At 44.8% G+C, this 20,675-nt stretch overlaps 1 protein-coding gene across 2 annotated transcripts in view; it reads left to right on the forward strand.

Annotated features, from left to right (window-relative positions):
* LOC308411434 (uncharacterized protein) overlaps positions 1 to 20,675 on the forward strand; it is a 30,545-nt gene that overhangs the window by 6,171 nt on the left and 3,699 nt on the right. The window contains exons 5-42 of one of the 2 annotated variants that reach the window (XM_080905308.1): positions 1,453 to 1,480; positions 2,604 to 2,703; positions 3,230 to 3,256; positions 3,394 to 3,486; positions 3,575 to 3,638; positions 3,718 to 3,816; positions 4,826 to 4,969; positions 5,293 to 5,388; positions 5,475 to 5,593; positions 5,680 to 5,832; positions 6,916 to 7,089; positions 7,925 to 8,098; positions 8,742 to 8,856; positions 8,943 to 9,136; positions 10,243 to 10,364; positions 11,252 to 11,321; positions 11,429 to 11,589; positions 12,057 to 12,165; positions 12,286 to 12,417; positions 12,501 to 12,707; positions 12,962 to 13,099; positions 13,192 to 13,315; positions 13,707 to 13,878; positions 14,308 to 14,520; positions 14,968 to 15,112; positions 15,271 to 15,477; positions 16,365 to 16,469; positions 16,553 to 16,705; positions 16,822 to 17,070; positions 17,266 to 17,478; positions 17,568 to 17,780; positions 18,221 to 18,382; positions 18,581 to 18,709; positions 19,052 to 19,140; positions 19,491 to 19,614; positions 19,724 to 19,932; positions 20,024 to 20,132; positions 20,217 to 20,389. In XM_080905308.1, coding sequence (XP_080761434.1) covers positions 1,453 to 1,480; positions 2,604 to 2,703; positions 3,230 to 3,256; positions 3,394 to 3,486; positions 3,575 to 3,638; positions 3,718 to 3,816; positions 4,826 to 4,969; positions 5,293 to 5,388; positions 5,475 to 5,593; positions 5,680 to 5,832; positions 6,916 to 7,089; positions 7,925 to 8,098; positions 8,742 to 8,856; positions 8,943 to 9,136; positions 10,243 to 10,364; positions 11,252 to 11,321; positions 11,429 to 11,589; positions 12,057 to 12,165; positions 12,286 to 12,417; positions 12,501 to 12,707; positions 12,962 to 13,099; positions 13,192 to 13,315; positions 13,707 to 13,878; positions 14,308 to 14,520; positions 14,968 to 15,112; positions 15,271 to 15,477; positions 16,365 to 16,469; positions 16,553 to 16,705; positions 16,822 to 17,070; positions 17,266 to 17,478; positions 17,568 to 17,780; positions 18,221 to 18,382; positions 18,581 to 18,709; positions 19,052 to 19,140; positions 19,491 to 19,614; positions 19,724 to 19,932; positions 20,024 to 20,132; positions 20,217 to 20,389 — 5,308 coding nt within the window. Of the gene's footprint in view, positions 1 to 1,452; positions 1,481 to 2,603; positions 2,704 to 2,728; positions 2,925 to 3,229; positions 3,257 to 3,393; positions 3,487 to 3,574; positions 3,639 to 3,717; positions 3,817 to 4,825; positions 4,970 to 5,292; positions 5,389 to 5,474; positions 5,594 to 5,679; positions 5,833 to 6,915; positions 7,090 to 7,924; positions 8,099 to 8,741; positions 8,857 to 8,942; positions 9,137 to 10,242; positions 10,365 to 11,251; positions 11,322 to 11,428; positions 11,590 to 12,056; positions 12,166 to 12,285; positions 12,418 to 12,500; positions 12,708 to 12,961; positions 13,100 to 13,191; positions 13,316 to 13,706; positions 13,879 to 14,307; positions 14,521 to 14,967; positions 15,113 to 15,270; positions 15,478 to 16,364; positions 16,470 to 16,552; positions 16,706 to 16,821; positions 17,071 to 17,265; positions 17,479 to 17,567; positions 17,781 to 18,220; positions 18,383 to 18,580; positions 18,710 to 19,051; positions 19,141 to 19,490; positions 19,615 to 19,723; positions 19,933 to 20,023; positions 20,133 to 20,216; positions 20,390 to 20,675 lie in introns of those variants that run through there. The other variant, XM_080905309.1, reaches the window with a different exon arrangement.

Genomic DNA, 20,675 nt, shown 5'->3' on the forward strand with positions numbered 1-20,675 from the left:
CTCATGTCCCCCAAGCTCCAGTATGTTGTACAGTTGGAAGATGTTTGGTGTGACTTCGACCAGATTTTCACCTAAATTAAATCCACTCCAGCTGTTATTGGTCTCTACCATCACATGGAATATGACAGTTACATCTAGACTGCTAACAACCAGACAAATGGAGCGGTGACATACTCCCTCCCTTTGGGGAGAAACAACGTGTCTCTGTTTTCCCACCTTCATTGAACCTACCGTTCCCGTACAGTTTACGGCATCTATGAAGGCACAAAACCTTCATGTGCAAAGAACTTTTCACTTTCTTTGTGTTTTCATTCCTGTGTAGAAACGTTACCCTCAGAATAATGACTGTCGTAAAATTTCCACACTTTCAACCCTCCAGTGTGGGTTGGATTGGACTCTGTGGTTCTGCATGTTTGGCACCCCCAGTCTGAAGCACTGGGAGTCAGCAGCACTGAGAAAGCCCACCTGGCTTCACCTGGCTTCACCTGGCTTCACCTGGACCGGGGAAGTCAGAGGAGCTGGATCATGCTAACATGCTTTCTTTGAAACACTTGTCAGATTCAGAAGCGTGCTGGTTTGAGCCTGTGGGCCTCTCTGTGTCCAGAGACGTGACTTTTGATTGGGTGTAAATGTGAGAGTGTGTGGTTGGTTTCACATCTGGGATGTACAACACCTTTTACCCTGTGGCACCTGGGATAGGCACCATCCCACCCCCATGACCCCGAGTTGGATAAGCGGATAAGTCCTGCTCATCCACTCTGCATCATCAGCCAACACACAAACTGACTTTTAAATCGCAGCACGCTGGTCAGACGTTTGACTCCCGGGCAGACCTCTCACAGGATTTTGCACGGCCACCCTTTTCTCTAATGACATACTCTCTCCACTAAATGCTGCATTTATCATGTGTTTTATGACTTTTGATGTAAGAGTGTTTATGTTTTCAAGACACATGAGGCTGGTGTGTATCAGATGAATACACAAACACTCATCCTGTCCCCTCAGATCGACCATCACTATCCCCAGATGCCCCCATCTCCCCCCACAAATATGAAAACACATTCAGTCCCATAAGTCCTGCTGCTTCTGACGCTGCTGTACAAAACATGAAGCAGCCACAAACAGTCACATCACAGCTCTTTCTCAGAGGTGAGCGATGGCGTTGAGCAACCTCGACTGAAGCCTCGGAGCGTGCCGTCTGGCCTCCGTTTGGTCCGCCGGTGACCTCAGAGCAGCTCCATACTTTCCACTGAGCTCCAGGATGGCCATACATGGAGCAGTGAGACGAGATTACAGTGACGGAGTCCTGCATCCACCTGCTATTTTTAGAGGATATGAGTGATGGAGGCTAATCTCCCAGTGAGCGAGATCTCTTTCGCTCTCGTGTCCAAGTGTTTGGAGTTTGACGAGTTCAGTGTCACATTATGTCTCTCTCTCTCTCTCTCTCCACAGACCGCGAGGATCAGTCTATTCTCTGCACGTGAGTCAAAACAGACAGCACTTGACCTTTTCACAGACACATACCACCAGTTTGTTACCCAAACCTTTAACTGGACCAGTTCACCTCATTTCCAGCTCCATCTATTTAGACCAGAGCAGCTTTGCATGACTCAGAGTTCAAAATAAGCTTAATTATTCTTACACTGGGCCTCAGTGATGCTGTCAGATCAGATATTCTGTCTGAAACAAGCTGTTTAAGCTTCTTATCTTTTCTCCTGATTGGCTGCCCCTCGCAAGCAAAGTTTAAACGGCAGGTGGGCGGGGCCTCTGTGCCAGAGATGGCCGTTTTAGGGATGTCATAAAGGTCCACTTTACACTAAGAAAAACAAATCAAACGACGATGCCCTGTTTAATATTCTCACTATTTTCTTGTTTACCGTTTTAATTTTGGGGGCCCATAAAACATTATCAGAATAGGAGTTTCAAAATGTCATTTATTTACACAAAGACAAAGAAAACAACAGGTATTTACATCTGAGAGGGTGGTTCTGGTCAAAAATGGGATCTTTTGCTGTAAAACAATGTAAAAACATAAAAATGGGGAGTCTAAGGAGCTTGGAAAGAAAAGCATCTGGATGTCTTTAGACATGCTCTGAGAGCACTCCCGTCGGGCTTAAAGTCTGTGACTCTCCACCAATCGCTCTTAGAACTGAAAAAGCTTCTTGGACGAAAGGTGAAACATCTTCAAGTAACCTAAAGACATCCAGATGCTTTTCTTTCCAAGCTCCTTAGACTACGATGACCTGGATATCTAAGAACCTTCACAGAACTTTTATTTTACGATCCCTGCTATTAATCGACTTAGTTTCATTTACTCCAAAACATGTGTCCACTTTGGTGCCTGCTTTTAAAAGAGAAGCACTTTTTTATTTTACATGTAAATAATAACACGACCGATGGGAATATTCATCATAAATCTTTTATAATCTTTAATTGATTATCGTTAGTGTTCAAATATTGTGTTACTTAATCCAAGTTTATCATTTTAAAAGAGCTGCAGCTGAAAACTCTCTTTAAAGAAGCGTTACAGCTGACTAGCAGGCTAATGCTAAAACTAGCAGCTGGGTGTTAGGAGGTTAATCAGTCTCTGCTGCGTCACCCAGAGGTGAGTCTGGAGCCGGGAAGACAGAAAACACCAAGAAGGTGATTCAGTACCTCGCCGTCATCGCCTCCTCGCACAAGGGCAAGAACCCCGTCAACCCTGTGAGTACCAGCGCCTCAAGCTTTCTGACTCTTAAAGAAAATAAAGCCCAAAGCAGCCAAATAATCAGACAAAAGCTAAAAGTTTTATAAGGTTTCAGGATCCAGACTGAAAGTTCAGACATTATGAAATCAGAATGAGCTTTAAGTTTGAAAAAACTGCTATAAAAAAGTGCAAACTCTGCTGTGTACGACAGGATTCAGTCGCTGGCGCCGTGGCCAAGGTGAGGACAGATTACTGCTGTTTGCTGCTGGGGGCGGGGCTTTTAATTCTTTATCTTTGATGATTTAAAAGAAAAATCAAAGAAAAGTCTCCATGATTCTCACGATCCTCCATAACTAACCTGAACATTACATCTGCTCTTCGCTCCGCTGCATTTAATCCAGTCATGAACCATCTTTGGTTTGTTTAGTCAGGATTTATCAGTGCTTGACCTCTGACCCCTGCTGCTCCGCTGCTGCGTTTCAGGCCAATTTTGGGGAAAATGCAAATATTTTATGATTTCTAACCGGCGTGTTTCTCTTGCAGCAGCAGCAGGCGGGATCTTTGGCCTACGTGAGTATAAAATCTCATAAAGACTCGTTTTTACTTCAGTATCAATGTAACAGGAAAGCTTTGTGAGCCTTACATCATGACCTGTTCTGTTTAAAAGCAGAGATGTTTTTAGCTGTTTAACCTCATTTTTGCTGCAGGGGGAGCTGGAAAAGCAGCTGCTGCAGGCGAACCCGATCCTGGAGGCCTTTGGAAACGCCAAAACCATCAAGAACGACAACTCTTCGCGATTTGTAAGAACTTCATTCAGTCTGTCAACGCAGAGATGGAAAAATACCTGTGATATAAAGTTAAAGCTGCTGTCGTCCTCTCTGCTCGCAGGGAAAGTTCATCAAACTCAACTTTGATGTGACCGGCTACATCGTCGGGGCGAATATCGACACCTGTATCCTACTTTGAGTTAAATTTTTCCTTTTTTAATGTAAGCATTAAATAAGTGGGTCATTCTTCTTAATCCTGGTCAGACCTGCTGGAGAAGTCTCGCTGTATTCGACAGGCACACACCGAGAGAGCCTTTCACATCTTCTACTACATGGTGGCTGGAGCCAAAGACAAGATGAGAGGTGAGCAGCTCAAACCACAGGAAAAAATCCTACATTTAAAGGGACAAGCTGACATTTTTAAACCATCCTGGGGTCAGATGGGAGCTGTCATAACATAGTAATAACTATAATTTATTGGTAAATATGAATTTTAAGCTCATGCTGCAAAACAGATGCTGCAGATCAGAGCCTGACTGAGAAAGTCATAACAGATGTTTTTGTTAAATTGCGAGTCATGTCTCAGTCAAATGAGACTGTGTATAAATGATGGCCACCGTGACATTATCCATCAGCTTTTGGTGTTTTGAAGGGTGAAGTTCGGTGCTGCTTTTGAGGAGCTACAAGCAGCAAGAGTGCAGAGTAGCTCTACAGACTGTATGATTCAGATACTTGATCATCTCTGAAAGACTGTGAAAACATCCTATTACGTTTCAAGTTTACTATCCAACGACTGAGACAGAGTTTGCATGCAGATGAACATAAATGAATCTGTGTAGGTGGACAGTGTGTTCAAGTTAGCTGTTAGTCAAAAAGAAAGATGCCTTCATTCATTTCCTTCAGTCAATAATATCATCAGCAATCAAATGTTGTAGCTGGACCATCTTTGTCCACTCTGCAGTTTTTACCCATCGTAGCACGACGACAGGCAGATGTGATGTCACCGTTGTAACCATGTTTGGACTCTGTGTCTGCACAGTTGGCCATCAAAGCAGCCACACCCCAAACTTTAGGCCTCAGTAAAATCCAGATGGATCAGTTATTTAAAAATATATACTCCTGGAGATGTTATAAAAGAGGAAACTATCCATAGAGGCCAAAACTGTTTTTATATTAGGATGTAAACGTGTTTATTTCTGCTGTAAAGATGAACATTTTAACATGGAACAGCAGTTTTTGCTTCATTTTCAGCCCTATTGATGTCAGCGTAGATATGAAATTATGTGAATGATGCTGGAAACCAGCTGCTTCCTCTGTAGCGACTGCACGGATTACACTCAGTCAGCGTAACGTCTTCTCTCTCTGTTTGTAGAGGAGCTGCTGCTGGAGGACTTCAGCAGCTATCGTTTCCTGATAGAGGGTCACGTGGAGATCCCCGGGCAGGAGGACAACGAGATGTTTGATGAAACGCTGGAGGCCATGGACATCATGGGTTTCACTGAGGAGGAGCGATTAGGTACAGAGACCACGTAATGACAAGATTCCCAACGATTTATGCAAGACTTCCTATTCAAGCCTACAAAATAAAAGGACTGAAATTATACTTTAGGATATTTTTAAATGAGGAAAAGTTGGGGTTTGGGGGTATTTTTATAAGAAAGTAGACAGAAATCACCTCCAAATTTAATTCTGAGGTGTTGGGGCAACCCAGGTTCATGCTTCTGATGCCCCTTTTTAGTTAAAGAAGTACCCTACTTATCAAAGAATAAGTGGAACATAAGAAGTTATATTTGATCTGAATCAGTTTGATGCTCCTGCTCTTCCTTTTCCTGTCTGCAGGCATGTTGAAGGTGGTGTCCAGTGTGCTCCAGCTGGGTAACATCAAGTTTGAGAAGGAGAGGAACAACGAGCAGGCGACGATGCCCGACAACACCGGTAACTTTAAAACAAAAAAGCACCATCACCAGTTCTGTAAATGAGCATCTTCACCTGTCTGACCTCCTCTCTGCCTCGACTCACAGCTGCGCAGAAGGTGTGTCACCTGCAGGGCATCAATGTGACCGACTTCACCCGCGCCATCCTCACGCCCAGGATCAAAGTGGGCAGGGAGGTGGTGCAGAAGGCTCAGACCAAGCAGCAGGTACCCGAGAAGCAAACCAAACCTCGTTAATTAAACACAGAAGACGGCAGCCTTCAATCTCATGTCCTTTCGATCTCCCTTCCTAGGCTGATTTCGCCATCGAGGCTCTGGCTAAAGCCATGTACGAGCGTCTGTTTCGCTGGATCCTCGCCAGAGTCAACAAGACTCTGGACAAGAGTAAGAGGCAGTCGTCATCCTTCCTCGGCATCCTGGACATCGCCGGCTTTGAGATTTTTGAGGTAACTGATTCCTAAAAACTAACTTTTAGTGTGTGTCATAGGAATGACATGAAACATTTCACTGTTTCATGTCATTCCTATGAGTCAGTCGAACTAATCATTCAAGAAGAACAGCCAGGTTTGCAGTTGCGTAAAAGTGGACCGGCTCTTTATCCTGTTGAGGATATTTGAGGGTATGCATCCCTCGAGGTCCATTGCCGAGAGCACCTCAGGCCCTGTTGATACGTTTTTCGGAGTAATGTAAGCTGGAAGTCACTGTTTCATTTAGCTGGTTTTCAGTCAACTGAGAAGTGGTGGAAATGAGAATTAAGACCTCTGTCTGTGGGTCTTAGCCAGATAAGGGTGGAGAGCCCACTCCTGGTGGAGGACTAAGGAGAAACAATGAGATTTTCGTTCTGTGGAACGCCGGTCCAGCTCTCTATCTTCTCGAGGAAATTCAGTCGTGTTTTATAGACTTGGAGAAGTCCCGTGTCCCCTTCTATGGGTGTTTTAGTGTGTGCACAACCATAATGAGGCCCCACCCTGTCACGTGTCCTCTTCATAATGAAAGACGAAGAGAAGAGGGTTGGTTGGTCTCTGGTTCTTCTGGCTTCAAGCTCCAAGCAGCCTCCTTTGTAGTGGCCAAAATGAGATATAGCATTTCTATCGCTGGTTCTTAACTGGAAAATGGTGGATTGACCACACTGGTTGGGAATGAGCTTCAGAGTCTTGGGGTCTTTTTTCCCCAGTTACCTGGATCGTTGTGCAGACTCACTGGTCTGTTCTACAAAATCGAGGGCTGAGGGTGACAAGTTTTTCTGATAGAACTTTCTGGAGTCAACAGGGCGTTTGCAAAAAAAAAAAAAAGAATCATTGTGTCATCATCATCGTTCTCGAAAATCATCCTCCGTATTGAAAGAAGACAGTTGAGATGGTTCAGGCATCTGACATTATGCCGGTTTACTTGGGACTGCCCCCAGAAGCACCTGAGGGAGTCTCTCCTTAGACTGAAGCACTTGTGACCTGGATAAGTTGGGAAAATAGATGTATGAAAGTTTAATTGTGTTTTTTGTCAGTTTTTAATCATGAATTTCGATCCCACAGGACAACTCATTCGAGCAGCTCTGCATCAACTACACCAACGAACGTTTGCAGCAGCTCTTCAACCACACCATGTTCATCCTGGAGCAGGAGGAGTATAAGAGGGAGGGCATCGAGTGGAACTTCATCGACTTCGGCCTCGACCTGCAGCCCTGCATCGAGCTCATCGAGAGGCCGGTCAGACAGCTACACACACAAGCAACTTAACATGTATAACAATAAAGTCTACGCCGGTGTTGCACAACTGATAAATGCAAAAGAAGAAAATATGGCATCTAAGTTAACGAAGGATTAATTGAAAGATAACTCAAAGTTTGCCTTTATTTTATGAACAGGACAAAAGCAATTTGATGAATTAAGATAACATTCACGGTCTTTAACAAATGAAGAGTGAGCAAAGAGATCTTTCTGTAAGATTGTTAACAGATCAATTTCAAGAAGGTTTAAATTTAACAAGATTATCTAATTAAGATTATTCTGGACAGATAAAACAAAATGATAAGAGAAGATTTGGACCAAGAAAGTATGTGTTTTAAATGCCCTTAAAATATTTTTCCATCATGTTATTCCCAAACATCCAACAATAACCCATATGGAAAAGATATATATAAATCTTATAAAGTTTGTATCTGTCTTGTGTGAAACTTGTATGAAAAGCATATAAGTGTGAAAACAGATATAAGATCCCTTGAAAAATTATATAATGAAACTTGTATGTTTTGGATACTTACTAAAACAATATATGAAAGTAATGAGAAAGTGGCCACTTTCACGAGTAATCACATATAAGTTTTTACTATTTCTTTTCCATATGGGGATAATTTTAGGTTAATTTTTCGAGGTCTTTGAGGAAGGGACTGCGTTCTCTTTGCTCCTATCAGGACTGCTATAAAGGATGTTTGCCTGTATAGGAATGACTTTTAAACATCCCTGTACTCGACACTGATCAAAAAGTAACTGTTTGTAAAAATGTTCTCCTAAACTGAGCCGTGGATCCGACACTCTCTTCCAGAACAACCCTCCGGGTATCCTGGCCCTGCTGGACGAGGAGTGCTGGTTCCCCAAAGCCACTGATATTTCTTTCGTGGACAAGCTGCTGAACACCCACACTGGTCACGTTAAATTCTCCAAACCCAAACAGCACAAAGACAAACTGATGTTCACTGTCCTGCACTACGCTGGAAAGGTGAGGACAGCTTCCCGAGACGGACAGTCATCTGTAAAACTTTGCATTTGTGAAAAATATTTAAACACTTAAGAAAAAATGACTCACAGTGAAACAGAGGGTCTGTTTGGTTCTGTTGCTCTTGATTGATGTGATTTTAATTTCTCTCATGCAATTTTTCTGAAAACAACAACCAATTCAATGGTCTAGATCAGCGGTCCCCAACCCCCGGGCCTCGGACCAGTACTGGTCCGTGAGTCGTTTGGTACCGGGCCGCGAGAGTTGAGGCTCAGGTGTGAAATGTCTGGTTTTCAGGGTTTTTATCGGTTTTCAGCGTTATTTTGTTATTGTTTTTATCGTTTACTCTGTTTTCCTTGGTCTTTTCACATGTGTTATGAATAAATTTTCTTTTTTTCGGTACGGTACTAGTTTTATTTTGTTGTATTTATCCGCGACACCTTAAAGGCCGGTCCATGAAAATATTGTCGGGCATAAACCGGTCCGTGGCGCAAAAAAGGTTGGGGACCGCTGGTCTAGATCCAGGGAAGTACTGTGTATATTTGTGAGGTGTATGATAAATGCTGAGTGGAAACCAATGGACTCTATGATTTTGGGCACGGTGATTTAAATATTTTGAGATTTCTTTTAAAAATTGTGACTCCAGGTTGACTATAATGCCGCCAACTGGTTGACAAAGAACATGGACCCTCTGAATGACAACGTAACAGCTCTGCTCAACAACTCCTCCAGTGCCTTCATTCAGGATCTGTGGAAAGACGGTGAGTCGTCATCACAGTAGAGCAATAACATAAAGCAGGGCATTAAAAGTCGTCATAAATCTTTCCTGTTTTATTCTCCATGTCAGTGGATCGAGTTGTAGGTCTGGAGACCATGACCAAGATGTCTGAGAGCTCAGCGCCCAGTTCCACCAAATCCAAGAAGGGCATGTTTCGCACTGTGGGTCAGCTGTACAAAGAGTCTTTGGGCAAACTGATGACCACGTTACACAACACCCAGCCCAACTTCGTCCGCTGCATCATTCCAAACCACGAGAAGCGGGTAGGTTATTATAGCTGACTCTAGGGCTGCCACGATTAGTCGACTAGTCACGATTACGTCGACTATCAAAATCGTCGACGACGAATTTAATAATCGACGCGTCGTTTGAAGCTTTGTAAGATCCCAAAGACGCAGGAATAAGTAGCAGGATTTAAGAGTGTAAAAACGGACTGAAACAGAAGATGGCAGCACTGCATGTACAAGGATGCCAGCTGCCGTTAAACCCCGAAGAAGAAGAAGCTGTATCCCAGAATTCATAGCGCAGCCCAGCTCAGTTTCCAACAATGGCGGCAGCTAGTTAGTTTTAATGTTACTCTTATTATTCTTTCTGGGTCACAAAATAAACGTTTAACATATTTTCAGGCGAGAATGTAGCTGTGTAAACCTCAAATATCTGCTCAGTTTATCAAGACACCGCATATTTTCAAAAGCGCTCCGACGTTTTCGGAGACGTCTGTTACCGACTAGCTCGATAGCTAGCCGGAGGCTAGGTCACTAGAGCCGTGAGAACACCGGACTCCCGGCAGATCGTTTTCAAACCCACCACCGTCTTTCGCTACTCAGGTTAAACATGATATATGAGTCACTTAGATAACTTGAAATGTTATTGTTTGGCTTTTTTCAGTATTTTATTTGTTCCTGAGTAAATCGGTTTGGCTGAGATTAAAGTTATAGTTTTTACACAGCTGAATAAACGTCAAGCAGACAGCTGATTATCAGAAGTGTGAGATGCTCGAGAATTTACTCCAGTGTCCTGTTATATTTTAGATAGCAAGGAGTTTATTAAACTTCACCAAAACAATCTGCAAACTTCATTAAAATTTAATAAACTATCATCTTGTCTTTATTTTTAGTTAGCACAGACCTTAAACACTTAAAGCTGTAAGCTAATGATAGTTATATAAGAGCAGATGCTGCTGGTGCAATAAGCTGTAGTTTTACGTCCAATGGATGATGATCTGAGTAGTCGACTAATCGCAAAAATAATCGGTGACTAGTCAACTATCAAAATAATCGTTTGTGGCAGCCCTAGCTGACTCTAACCCCGAGATAAAAGACAGTCTGTTAATTCATTGAGGAGTTGTTGGCTTTTTGCTGTGGTGCAGGCTGGAAAGATGGATTCCAACCTGGTGCTGGAGCAGCTGAGGTGTAACGGAGTGTTGGAGGGGATTCGAATCTGCAGGCAGGGATTTCCAAACCGGATTGTGTTCCAGGAGTTCAGGCAGAGGTGAGGGAGATGTCTGAGATCATTTATACTGATAACAGTATCATAGTTCCTTTATAATAATACTAAGTTTGAATGCTAACGACTTTAAAGATTTTTGCTTCCACTGTATGCAGATGATGTTCAATTCTGTATCTCACTTGAGACTAAAACATTGTTTCTTCAGAATGTTTTTATTTCTGTAAAAGTTTGATGGGAGATGCTACCAACTGTGAGCCTTAAGTGTCATGTAAATGCTTTTGTTTAAAAATACTTGTCAGCTGTGGAATATTATTAGCTGCTGTGTAAAGTTGGCATGTCAAAAGAATTCCTGCATAAAAAAGTTACTCATGCAGCTGCAGTGAGAGCCCACAGCGGACACACATCTCACAAACCCACAGCTACCTGCATGTACCTATGGCTATTACTAAATATTCAAATAAGTCCATGGACACCTGCCCACAGTCTGAGGCCCTGTGATCAGGTTTCGTTGGTTGTTCCTCACTCTGGACTGAAGGCAGATGCTTCTTCCTCTTTTAGAAAAGTTCCTTCAGATCAAAAATTGGATGAGTTTAAAACACAAGAGTTTTTTCTATTTCTTTATCTTATTTTGTTTTTCTTCATTGCTAGCTTATTGCTATATTTTGCAGTTACGTGAAGGTGATCTGCATCTAAACTAAATTTTAATGGGCTTGCCCCTTACCCACGAGAAAGGAAATGAATAAGCTTGGTACGGGAATAAAGTGTCAAGCAGATTGTGTTTGAGATTAGAGTGAATTGGGACCTCATATCTTCCAATTTAGAATATTCTTTGACCGCTTTGCAATTATACTTCGATCGATAACCCATTTAAGGAACGAGTACTTCATGTAGTAGTAGGTTTGGTCTCACCGGTAATGTGCTGTTTGCAGGTACGAGATCCTGGCTGCCAATGCCATCCCTAAAGGCTTCATGGATGGAAAACAGGCCTGCAGTTTAATGGTGAGCTCGATGGAGTAAAACGTTTAATGCTTACAAATTTATGCTATTTGAATATTAATTTACTGTGAAAAGGAAGAAGCAGGGTTCATTCCTCTGCTCGTCTCCAGGTAAAGCACCTGGATCTGGACCCTAACTTGTATCGCATCGGTCAAAGCAAAATGTTCTTCAGGACAGGAGTTTTGGCTCAGCTGGAAGAGGAGCGAGACCTCAAACTGACTGTCGTCATCATCGCCTTCCAGGCGCAAGCAAGAGGCTTCCTGGGCCGCAAGTAGGTGGAGCATTAAGACCCAGAAGTCATTTCCTCTACTTTTCGGGGCCCATGATAGACGCAGTCATCAGGAAATAACAGAGAAGTCCTGTTGGAAGCTTCAAGTTTGATGTTTTGCCACAATCTTTGTTTGGTTTAAACAACAGAAGGCTCCGTGCCCTAAAGCATGACCAGTTTTATTATTTGACTCTAAATGGGACCAGAATTTTTTTAAGAAACCTTATGTCATATTAAAGAAGACTCTAAACTAGTGATTAAGATCATAAACTCATCAGGAAAATGTTTTTCAAAGTCATAAATCCAGTGAGCAGTAGGGTCATTATCCCATAGACTTTGAAAGGCAGTGCCCCCTGCTGGCCATTAGAAAGAATACGTGTGTAGGCTGCTTCCACGTTGTCTTCTGTTATGCATCATTTCTTTACAGTCTGTGATCTCTGCAGGTCTGATTCTTCTTCATGTGTTTTCAGGGCTTTCAGCAAACGTCAGCAGCAGCTCACCGCCATGAAGGTCATCCAGAGGAACTGCGCCTGCTACCTCAAGCTCAAGAACTGGCAGTGGTGGAGGCTTTTCACTAAGGTGATTCAAACAGTTCACACCACCATCCAACCAGAGGACATATTTGTTCTTAAATGTCTCTCAAATACATTTTTATTTAGGTCAGATGAACAAACTTTGCTTCATCTGTCTGTGGTTCAGGTCAAGCCGCTGCTGCAGGTGACCAGACAAGAGGAGGAGATGGGTCAGAAAGAGGAGGAGCTGAAGGCCGCCAAAGAGGTGGCGGCCAAAACTGAGGCTGAACTGAAGGACATTACCCAGAAGCACACCCAGGTGACACAAACTCGGGTTTTTATCTGGGTTTTATCTGAGCGTTAAGTCATTTTGAGTAAATGTTCTCGCTGTGGTGTTTATAGCTGATGGAGGAGCGGGCGCAGCTGGAGTTGAAGCTTCAGGCGGAGACGGAGCTGTGCGCTGAGGCAGAGGAGATAAGGGTGCGACTGGAGGCCAAGAAGCAGGAGCTGGAGGAGGTGCTGCACGAGATGGAGGCCCGGCTGGAGGAAGAGGAGGACCGCAGTAACGCCCTGCAGCAGGAGAAGAAGGAGATGGAGCAGCAGCTACAGGTTTGTCTCGTTATCATTACAAAAACAAGACATGCAACGCTTTTTGTATCGCCAATGTAAGGCACAGACACGTATGGTTAGTTTATCTTGTTGTTAATTAAAATACTATCTTTCAAGTCCAGCAAATAAGAAGAGATTACAGGTATAAACTTACTCAGTGATGGATAATAACTCTGGTCTTACACTGAAAGCTTGTCCTCCTACTGCATCCTTATATTTTCTGTCCGTTAACTTTGCGTCGTCTTTTCCTGCAGCTGATGGAGGCCCACATAGCACAGGAAGAAGACGCCAAGCAGACGCTGCAGCTGGAGAAAGCGGCTGTGGAGGGAAAGGTGAAGAAGCTGGAGGAGGACATTCTGCTGATGGAGGACCAGAACAACAAGCTGCAGAAGGTATGAAGAGGCAGCTTCACGCTCTGCTCTAAGAGAGCGCTTCATTCAGCGTGAACGCTGCACTGCACGCGCTCACATGCGTCTGTTTTTAGGAGCGAAAGCTGCTGGAGGAGAGGATGGCTGACATGAGCTCCAACCTGGCCGAGGAGGAGGAGAAGTCTAAGAATCTAACCAAACTCAAGGCCAAGCACGAGTCCATGATCTCTGACCTCGAAGGTCAGTCAGCACTTTGTCTTTGTTTGTTTGGCTCATGAGCTGAATACAAATCTGTGGTGCATGTTCAGTTTACAGCACGGTGCAGACGTTGCAGCAATCACATGTTGGACCGAGGAAATGTTTAAAGCTTTAAACCTGGGGGAAGATTTCAGCTGTTACAGTAAATTTCAACTCACAGTGTGAAGTTGGAGTTAAAGGAGTTATTTCAGGAGTGATAACTGACCTTGCAGTCAGTACAGAGAGCAAATGTCTCTTTATTGCATTATATCATATTTCATCTCAAGATTAAAATAATATGACAACCCGAATATCCACTATTTCATTCTGCTGCTTTAGTATGGAGTAACTCGTGTCTGTAACATCTAAAGAAATTTGGTTTTTTTGTGTCCAGTGCGTCTGAAGAAGGAAGAGAAGAGTCGCCAAGATGTGGAAAAGGCGAAGAGGAAGGTGGAGGCGGAGCTTGCTGAACTGCACGAGCAGCACGCCGACCTGCAGGCGCAGTTAGCTGAGCTGCGGGCCCAGCTTGCTGCCAAGGAGGAGGAGCTGCAGGCCACACAGGAGCGGTGAGGACTAACATGAACAGACGATGCATTATGAATGCTGAAGATGTCCTGACAGGTCGAAGCTTGAAGCGAGGCCATCAAACATGGCTTGATATGATCCAGGAGGGAACCAGTGCATCCAGTTTTGAACTTTATGAATGTAGCTGTTTAGAGAACTTAATCGTACCAGGTCAGATGATCTAAAGGGGAAGGGTTTGTGTTTTATTAGCATAAACTTGAAAAGAGACATCATGAATTATGTGGCTAAGCACATATAAAGGAAATCAAATGGGTCTCAAAAATGATCCCTGTGGGACACCATACCCAAGAGATGCAGATACAGAGTTGTTTAAATTCTCTCCTAATTGAACAGTGTGAATGAAACCATAGAAAAACTGTAACATTTCTCCAACCTTCATGATTTCCTTTCCAACAAATTTGTGTCCACAGCCTGGAGGAGGAGAGCAGTCAGCGTGGGGCGGCGGTGAAACGCATTCGGGAGTTGGAGGCTTTGCTCTCAGAGCTGCAGGAGGACTTAGAGGCTGAAAGGGCGGCGAGAGGGAAGGCTGAGGCAGCACGACGGGACCTCGGGGAGGAGCTTAATGCTCTACGTACCGAGCTGGAGGACAGTCTGGACACGACTGCTGCCCAGCAGGAATTACGGTCCGTGTCGTCCATATACATCCTCGAAATGAACCACATAATTTGATAAGCAAGCTCATTTTTCAGTTATTCATATTCTGTAGGACAAAATTAATGAATCACAAATTGAATGTTTTTCATTTAATTTTACTTTTAGCATGAGACTAGCCCTAATCTGTGTCTGGGAAAATATATATACAGCAATTCTTCATCCCTGGAATTAGATAATCCAAAGAAAGATACCCAAAAGATGAGAAAAGAAATTGGTCCGGCGTTTAAAAAAATGCTTAAATCTTTTCCAGTTACATAAGAATGAGCTTCAGGTATCGGTTAAACATCCATAACAGTTAATGCGACACAAATCTGAAACGTTGCAGTAAATAAGAGTATCATCTGCATAGAAGAGCAGCTTTTAAGTTGTTTTAATCTGCACCATCTTACCGGATGTTTTGTGTTTATGGTTGGCAGGGCGAAACGTGAGCAGGAAGTGGCCATGTTGAAGAGAGCCATGGAGGAAGAGGGGCGGAGCCATGAGGCCCAAATCCAGGAACTGAGACAGAAACACAGTCAGGCTGTGGAGGAGCTGAATGAGCACCTGGAGCAGGCCAAGCGGGTCAGTTCACCAAAGTCAGACACTTTCATTCATACGAGGTGCAGATATACTTTTGTTTAATATTAGGTACATGGATATTGCTACTGGCACGTCCTTATAAGAACAGTGAGACAGAGGTGGATATTTTCACTCATTCAGCATCTGTTCCTTCTGTCCAGGTAAGAGCTGGTCTTGAGAAAGCCAAGCAAGGTCTGGAGAAGGAGTCAGCAGACCTGAGTGCTGACCTGCGTTCCCTCACCAGCGCCAAACAGGACGTTGAGCACAAAAAGAAGAAGTTGGAGGGTCAGCTGAATGATCTAAATTCTCGCTTCAATGAGAGCGAGCGGCAGAAGAACGAGCTGTCGGAGCGAGTCTCAAAGATGACGGTGAGCCATACAAACAATGACAGAAGTGAGTCAGATAGGAAGATATCAGTCGGCTATTTATAATTACAAGTTGGCTTTTTTCTACTCTTTTCCATCTTCATGTTTTAATTCTGAGATTTCTCCAAATTAGCTTTGAATGCCTGAGAGTACAAGTCCCCGAGTCTGTCCTCTGAAACAAGCTCGTCATCTTCCTTTAAAGGCCACTGTCCTCTGATTAGCTACCAGATTGCTTTACTTACACAAACGCAGTCAATAAATGGGAAGCTCCGCCTCCTATGAGGAGTGACTGTGGGTGTTTCTTATGACCATATAAGGAAATCAGTGACAAACTGAAATAAAAGTGCCTAAAACATAATTCAAATATTGACCTAAATCATAATAGTTCCTCTTTAAATGTGATTAAGTAACTAATTGGAAATGTTTTAGATCCTAATTACAGATAAATGAGAAACTAGTACATCTAAAATGCACAAAACAGATATTGATTTATAAACTGGTTATTAAAGCAAAGATAAAGCATTGTAAACAAACATATTTAGAAGTCAAAGAATATTTTGAGGTAAAAATAAATTATAATCTGAGTTACCACCATGTCTCTGGGTTTAAAGGATAAAGGCTCATCAGGAGCACAGTATGTGAACAGAGTCTTAAATATCCAGGCTGTGTTTGTGTTAGCTGGTTCAACAAGACCTAAACTCCAATCAGAGATAAAGAGGTTGGCAGCAGTAGCTGTAAGCTTTCTCAGTTAACTTTAAACTTTCTGCTTCTTCTACTTAAAGAGAACAAATGGATCTTCATGAAAAGTCACACTCAGATTTAAAGAGACACGTATCTGCGCTTGACTTTAGCCTTTGTGTTTACAGTTCTCGTCTCTTCTTCTCTGTTAGTTGGAGCTGGACAGCGTGACGGGTCTGCTGAACGAGGCCGAGGGAAAGAACATCAAGCTGGGTAAAGACGTCTCCAGCCTGTCCTCTCAGCTGCACGACACACAGGTGAGGAGCACCCTGACTGCTAAATGCTGTGATGCATGAAGCCAGGTTTCTAAACAGCGTCCTCCTCCCCCCAACTCTTTCAGGAGCTGCTGTCAGAGGAGACGCGTCAGAAGCTGAATCTGTCTGGGCGTCTGCGTCAGATGGAGGACGACAGGAACAGCCTCATGGAGCAGCTGGAGGAGGAGACTGAGGTCAAACGGGCCGTGGAGAGGCAGGTGTCCAGCCTCAACATGCAGGTCAGCTCTGCTCCGGGTCTCCGAAGCAATCGTTTCAAAGGCCGACTGGGATTTTTCCTAATGCTTAAGCTCATCCTCTCTCACACTGAAGTTCTCATTCTTCTGACTTTTCTCAGCTGTCCGACTACAAGAAGAAGCTGGACGAGATGTCGGGGACGGTGGAGCTGCTGGAGGAAGGGAAGAAGCGTCTGCAGCGTGAGCTGGAGGCGACCAACACAGAGTACGAGGAGAAGGCCTCCGCTTACGACAAGCTGGAGAAGAGCCGGAGCCGGCTGCAGCAGGAGCTGGAGGACGTCCTCATGGACCTGGACAGCCAGCGGCAGCTCGTCTCCAACCTGGAGAAGAAGCAGAAGAAGTTCGATCAGGTCTGGCAGCTCCACAATGACTGCTTCAGTTACCTACCCACTGATCAGTTTTTCAGATTTTCCAGTTTTGTTTCCACACGTATTAAAGACGGGAGAGTTTGTCCCAGGAACCAGATGTTCCACAAAAGCTTCTCTCAGTGCTTTTTTTTGAGCCTGCAATGATCTGTGATCTCTAATGTCCTCCATGTCCATCAGATGCTGGCCGAGGAGCGCACTGTGTCCTGTAAGTATGCGGAGGAGCGGGATCGAGCGGAGGCAGAGGTGCGGGACAAGGAGACAAAGGTGCTGGCTCTTACCCGAGGGCTGGAAGAAAGCCACGAGGCTCTGGAGGAGGCGGAGAAGACGGTGAAGGCGCTCCGAGCCGAGATGGAAGATCTCATCAGCTCCAAGGACGACGTGGGAAAGAATGTAAAACACTGAACCTGGACACGAGCGACTCCTACTATCCGTGGTCAGTATTTCCGATGAAGGTGGATGTGTTTCTGGTTATATTTCAGGTGCATGACCTGGAGAAGGCGAAGCGCGGCCTGGAGGCCATCGTGGAGGAGATGAGGACGCAGATGGAGGAGCTGGAGGACGAGCTGCAGGTGGCCGAGGATGCCAAGCTGCGTCTGGAGGTCAACAGTCAGGCTCTGAAAGCTCAGCACGAGAGGGAGCTGCAGGCCCGCGACGAGCTGGGAGAGGAGAAGAGGAAGCAGCTCCTGAAACAGGTCGGGAAACCTCGCCACCGCTGGTTTTTACTTCATCTCATTTTGTAAACACTCGCACCTCGTCACAGTTTTAGAATTTATCATCATAATTTAGGTCCTTTAAGAGTTGAGAAGGAGAAGAAGTTTGAATTCTCTGAACTGGCTTCCTCCTTAAACTTGATGATGTTTCTCCACTTTGAGGTCTTCCTGCTTTTTGCTTTAGTGGTGCAGACTTCTCTCTCCCGAATACTGTGAGGTTTATCTGTTTCCTTATCTGGAGAAATAGACCTGGTGGGATGGAGACTGCAGGTAGTGGTTTAGAAAGATTCTGATTTGCTATCATTGATGTAACAGTAAGAACAAAACTGGCCAGTGCACTTACTGAGAACATTTCTAAGCACATGTTAGGAAAAAAGCGCAAGTTTTCAGACAGCTAATGTTTTCCTCTTGGCGTCCGTCAGGTCCGAGAGCTGGAGTCAGAGCTGGAGGAGGAGAAGAAGCAGCGAAGTCAGGCTTCAGCCGGGAAGAAGAAGCTGGAGGGGGAGCTGAAGGACGCGGAGGATCAGCTGGAGGCCAGCAGCAGGGGGCGTGACGAGGCGCTCAAACAGCTCCGCAAAATCCAGGTCAGCAAACTCTTTTATTGACTTCTTATTTCTCTGAACTCGTCGTTTCTGAAGCTGAGTTGTCCTAACAAAGTCCTAAACATAACCACGTTTGATGTATTTTCACATTTTGCCTGAGCAGGTTTGGGTAACTATAAGAGCTGAAGTATTTAGAAACCAGTTCAAAACCCCACATGAGCCTCCTTGCTCTCCTCACAGGGCCAGATGAAAGATCTCCAGAGGGAGCTGGAGGACTCCCGTGCAGCCCAGAAGGAGGTCCTTGCCTCAGCCAGAGAGTCTGAGCGCAGGTCCAAGGCCATGGAGGCCGACATCATGCATCTGAATGAGGTAAGGCCGTAGGAGCTGCCTGCTCTAAACGTTGAATTTTTAGTCTTTAGTTTGTATGAAATCACAGAGAGGTGGATCGACCCAATATGGCCACCTGAGGAGGGGCGGTCAGAAGAAATGTGGTTTAAAGGGCGTGCCTGGAGAGCTAAAGCTGATTTTATACAGCGAGTTCAATCAGTCAGACACAGATACTCATTATCGTTATGCGATTAATCCACAGAATCAGTTTCTTCCAAGTGTTTTTTAGCACTTTTTGGAACGATAAAGGTTTCAGGCTTCACCAGCATTGCACAGGTTGTCCTCTGGAAATCGTTTCTTACACTGCTGTCTCCATCTGTCCAGGCGTTGGCAGCTGCCGAGAGAGCTCGTAAGCAGGCGGAGACGGAGAGAGACGAGCTGTCCGAGGAACTGGCCAGTAACTCATCTGGAAAGTAGGTGTCTTACATTATTGATGCATTTAAAATGAGGAGCATGAGTCTCATCAAGCTTCAACTTCACTTCCTGGAATTTTAGTCTTTACTTTGGGAGGGGAAAACCCAAGAGATCAATAAATTCACTGGAATTTGTCATCTAGGGATCATTAACATCCACTAAAGGTCGTCCCAGCTGGCTGTCACTGAGATTTTAAGGTTAAATGAAAACATTTCTGAATGTAAATGAATTAATCAGGAATCGGCAAGAACACTGATCATGTTTTCAGATTTAGTTAAATATCTGAGTCATTTATATCTCTAGTCTTCTGATGGCGAAATCTAACTCTGACTTGAATGTCCTCGCTCAGGTCACTGCTGTCCGATGAAAAACGTCGTCTGGAGACTAAGATCAGCCAGTTGGAGGAGGAGCTGGAGGAGGAGCAGGCCAACATGGAGGGCCTCAACGACCGGCTGAGGAAGAGCCAGCAGCTGGTAGGTTCATGATCGTCTCTAATCTCATTTCATTACAGCAGGCCTGACCAGTGAAGCTGATGCTCAAGTTCAGTTCCTCTAACAGCCACTGAAACTGATTTTCCTACAGGTGGATCAGCTCGGAGCAGAGCTGGCCACGGAGAGGTCTTCTGCTCAGAGCAGGGAGGGATCCAGGCAGCAGCTGGAGAGGCAGAACCGAGAGCTGAAGGCCAAGCTGCAGGAGCTGGAGGACCAGGGCCGCTCCAAACTCAAGTCCTCCATCACTGCTCTGGAGGCCAAACTCCGAGAGGCTGAGGAGCAGCTGGAGGTGGAGAGCAGGTGAGGGCGCACGGTGGGACGAGGAGTGTTGATCCCAACTCAACGTGTGCCGAGCACTGAGGAGATGACTTTGTGCCACTTTGTTGTGCAGAGAGCGGCAGGCCAACGCTAAGAATCTGCGCCAGAAAGAGAAGAAACTGAAAGATTTAACGATCCAGATGGAGGACGAGAGGAAGCAGGCGCAGCAGTACAAAGATCAGGTGACGCAAGATCAAAGGATGAATGACAGTTCAGAGTTTTGGTCATTTACAAACTGTAAATAAAACCATGTCTGCCCCCTGCAGGTGGAGAAGAGCAACGTGCGGGTGAAGCAGCTGAAGCATCAGCTGGAGGAAGCGGAGGAGGAGGCGCAGCGCGTGGTGGCAGCCCGCAGGAAGCTGCAGAGGGAGCTGGAAGAGGCGACAGAGTCCAACGACGCCCTGAACAGAGAGGTTGCTTCGCTCAGGAGCAAACTCAGGTAACGAAGGTCTCGAGCACAGAGACGTTCGATAAATACGTCACACCCACCGCGAAGCAAAACTAGAACAATGTGAGCAAAGGTCACCTCAGCGCCTCTTCTGCTCTGGAGTTTGAAACAAGACAAATGACAATTGTTTCCTCTCGTATCTGCTGTTCCACAGTGGGCGGGCATAATAAGCATTGCTGCATTTTCTTATGGTGCGATGAGTACACACCAATCAGGCGTGACATCATAAACACCTGTTTGATATTGCGTTGGTCGCCTTTTCCTGCCAGAACAGCCC

The sequence above is a fragment of the Rhamphochromis sp. 'chilingali' genome, assembly GCF_963969265.1.
Source record: "Rhamphochromis sp. 'chilingali' genome assembly, chromosome: 15".
In the NCBI taxonomy this organism is placed as follows: Eukaryota; Metazoa; Chordata; class Actinopteri; order Cichliformes; family Cichlidae; genus Rhamphochromis; species Rhamphochromis sp. 'chilingali'.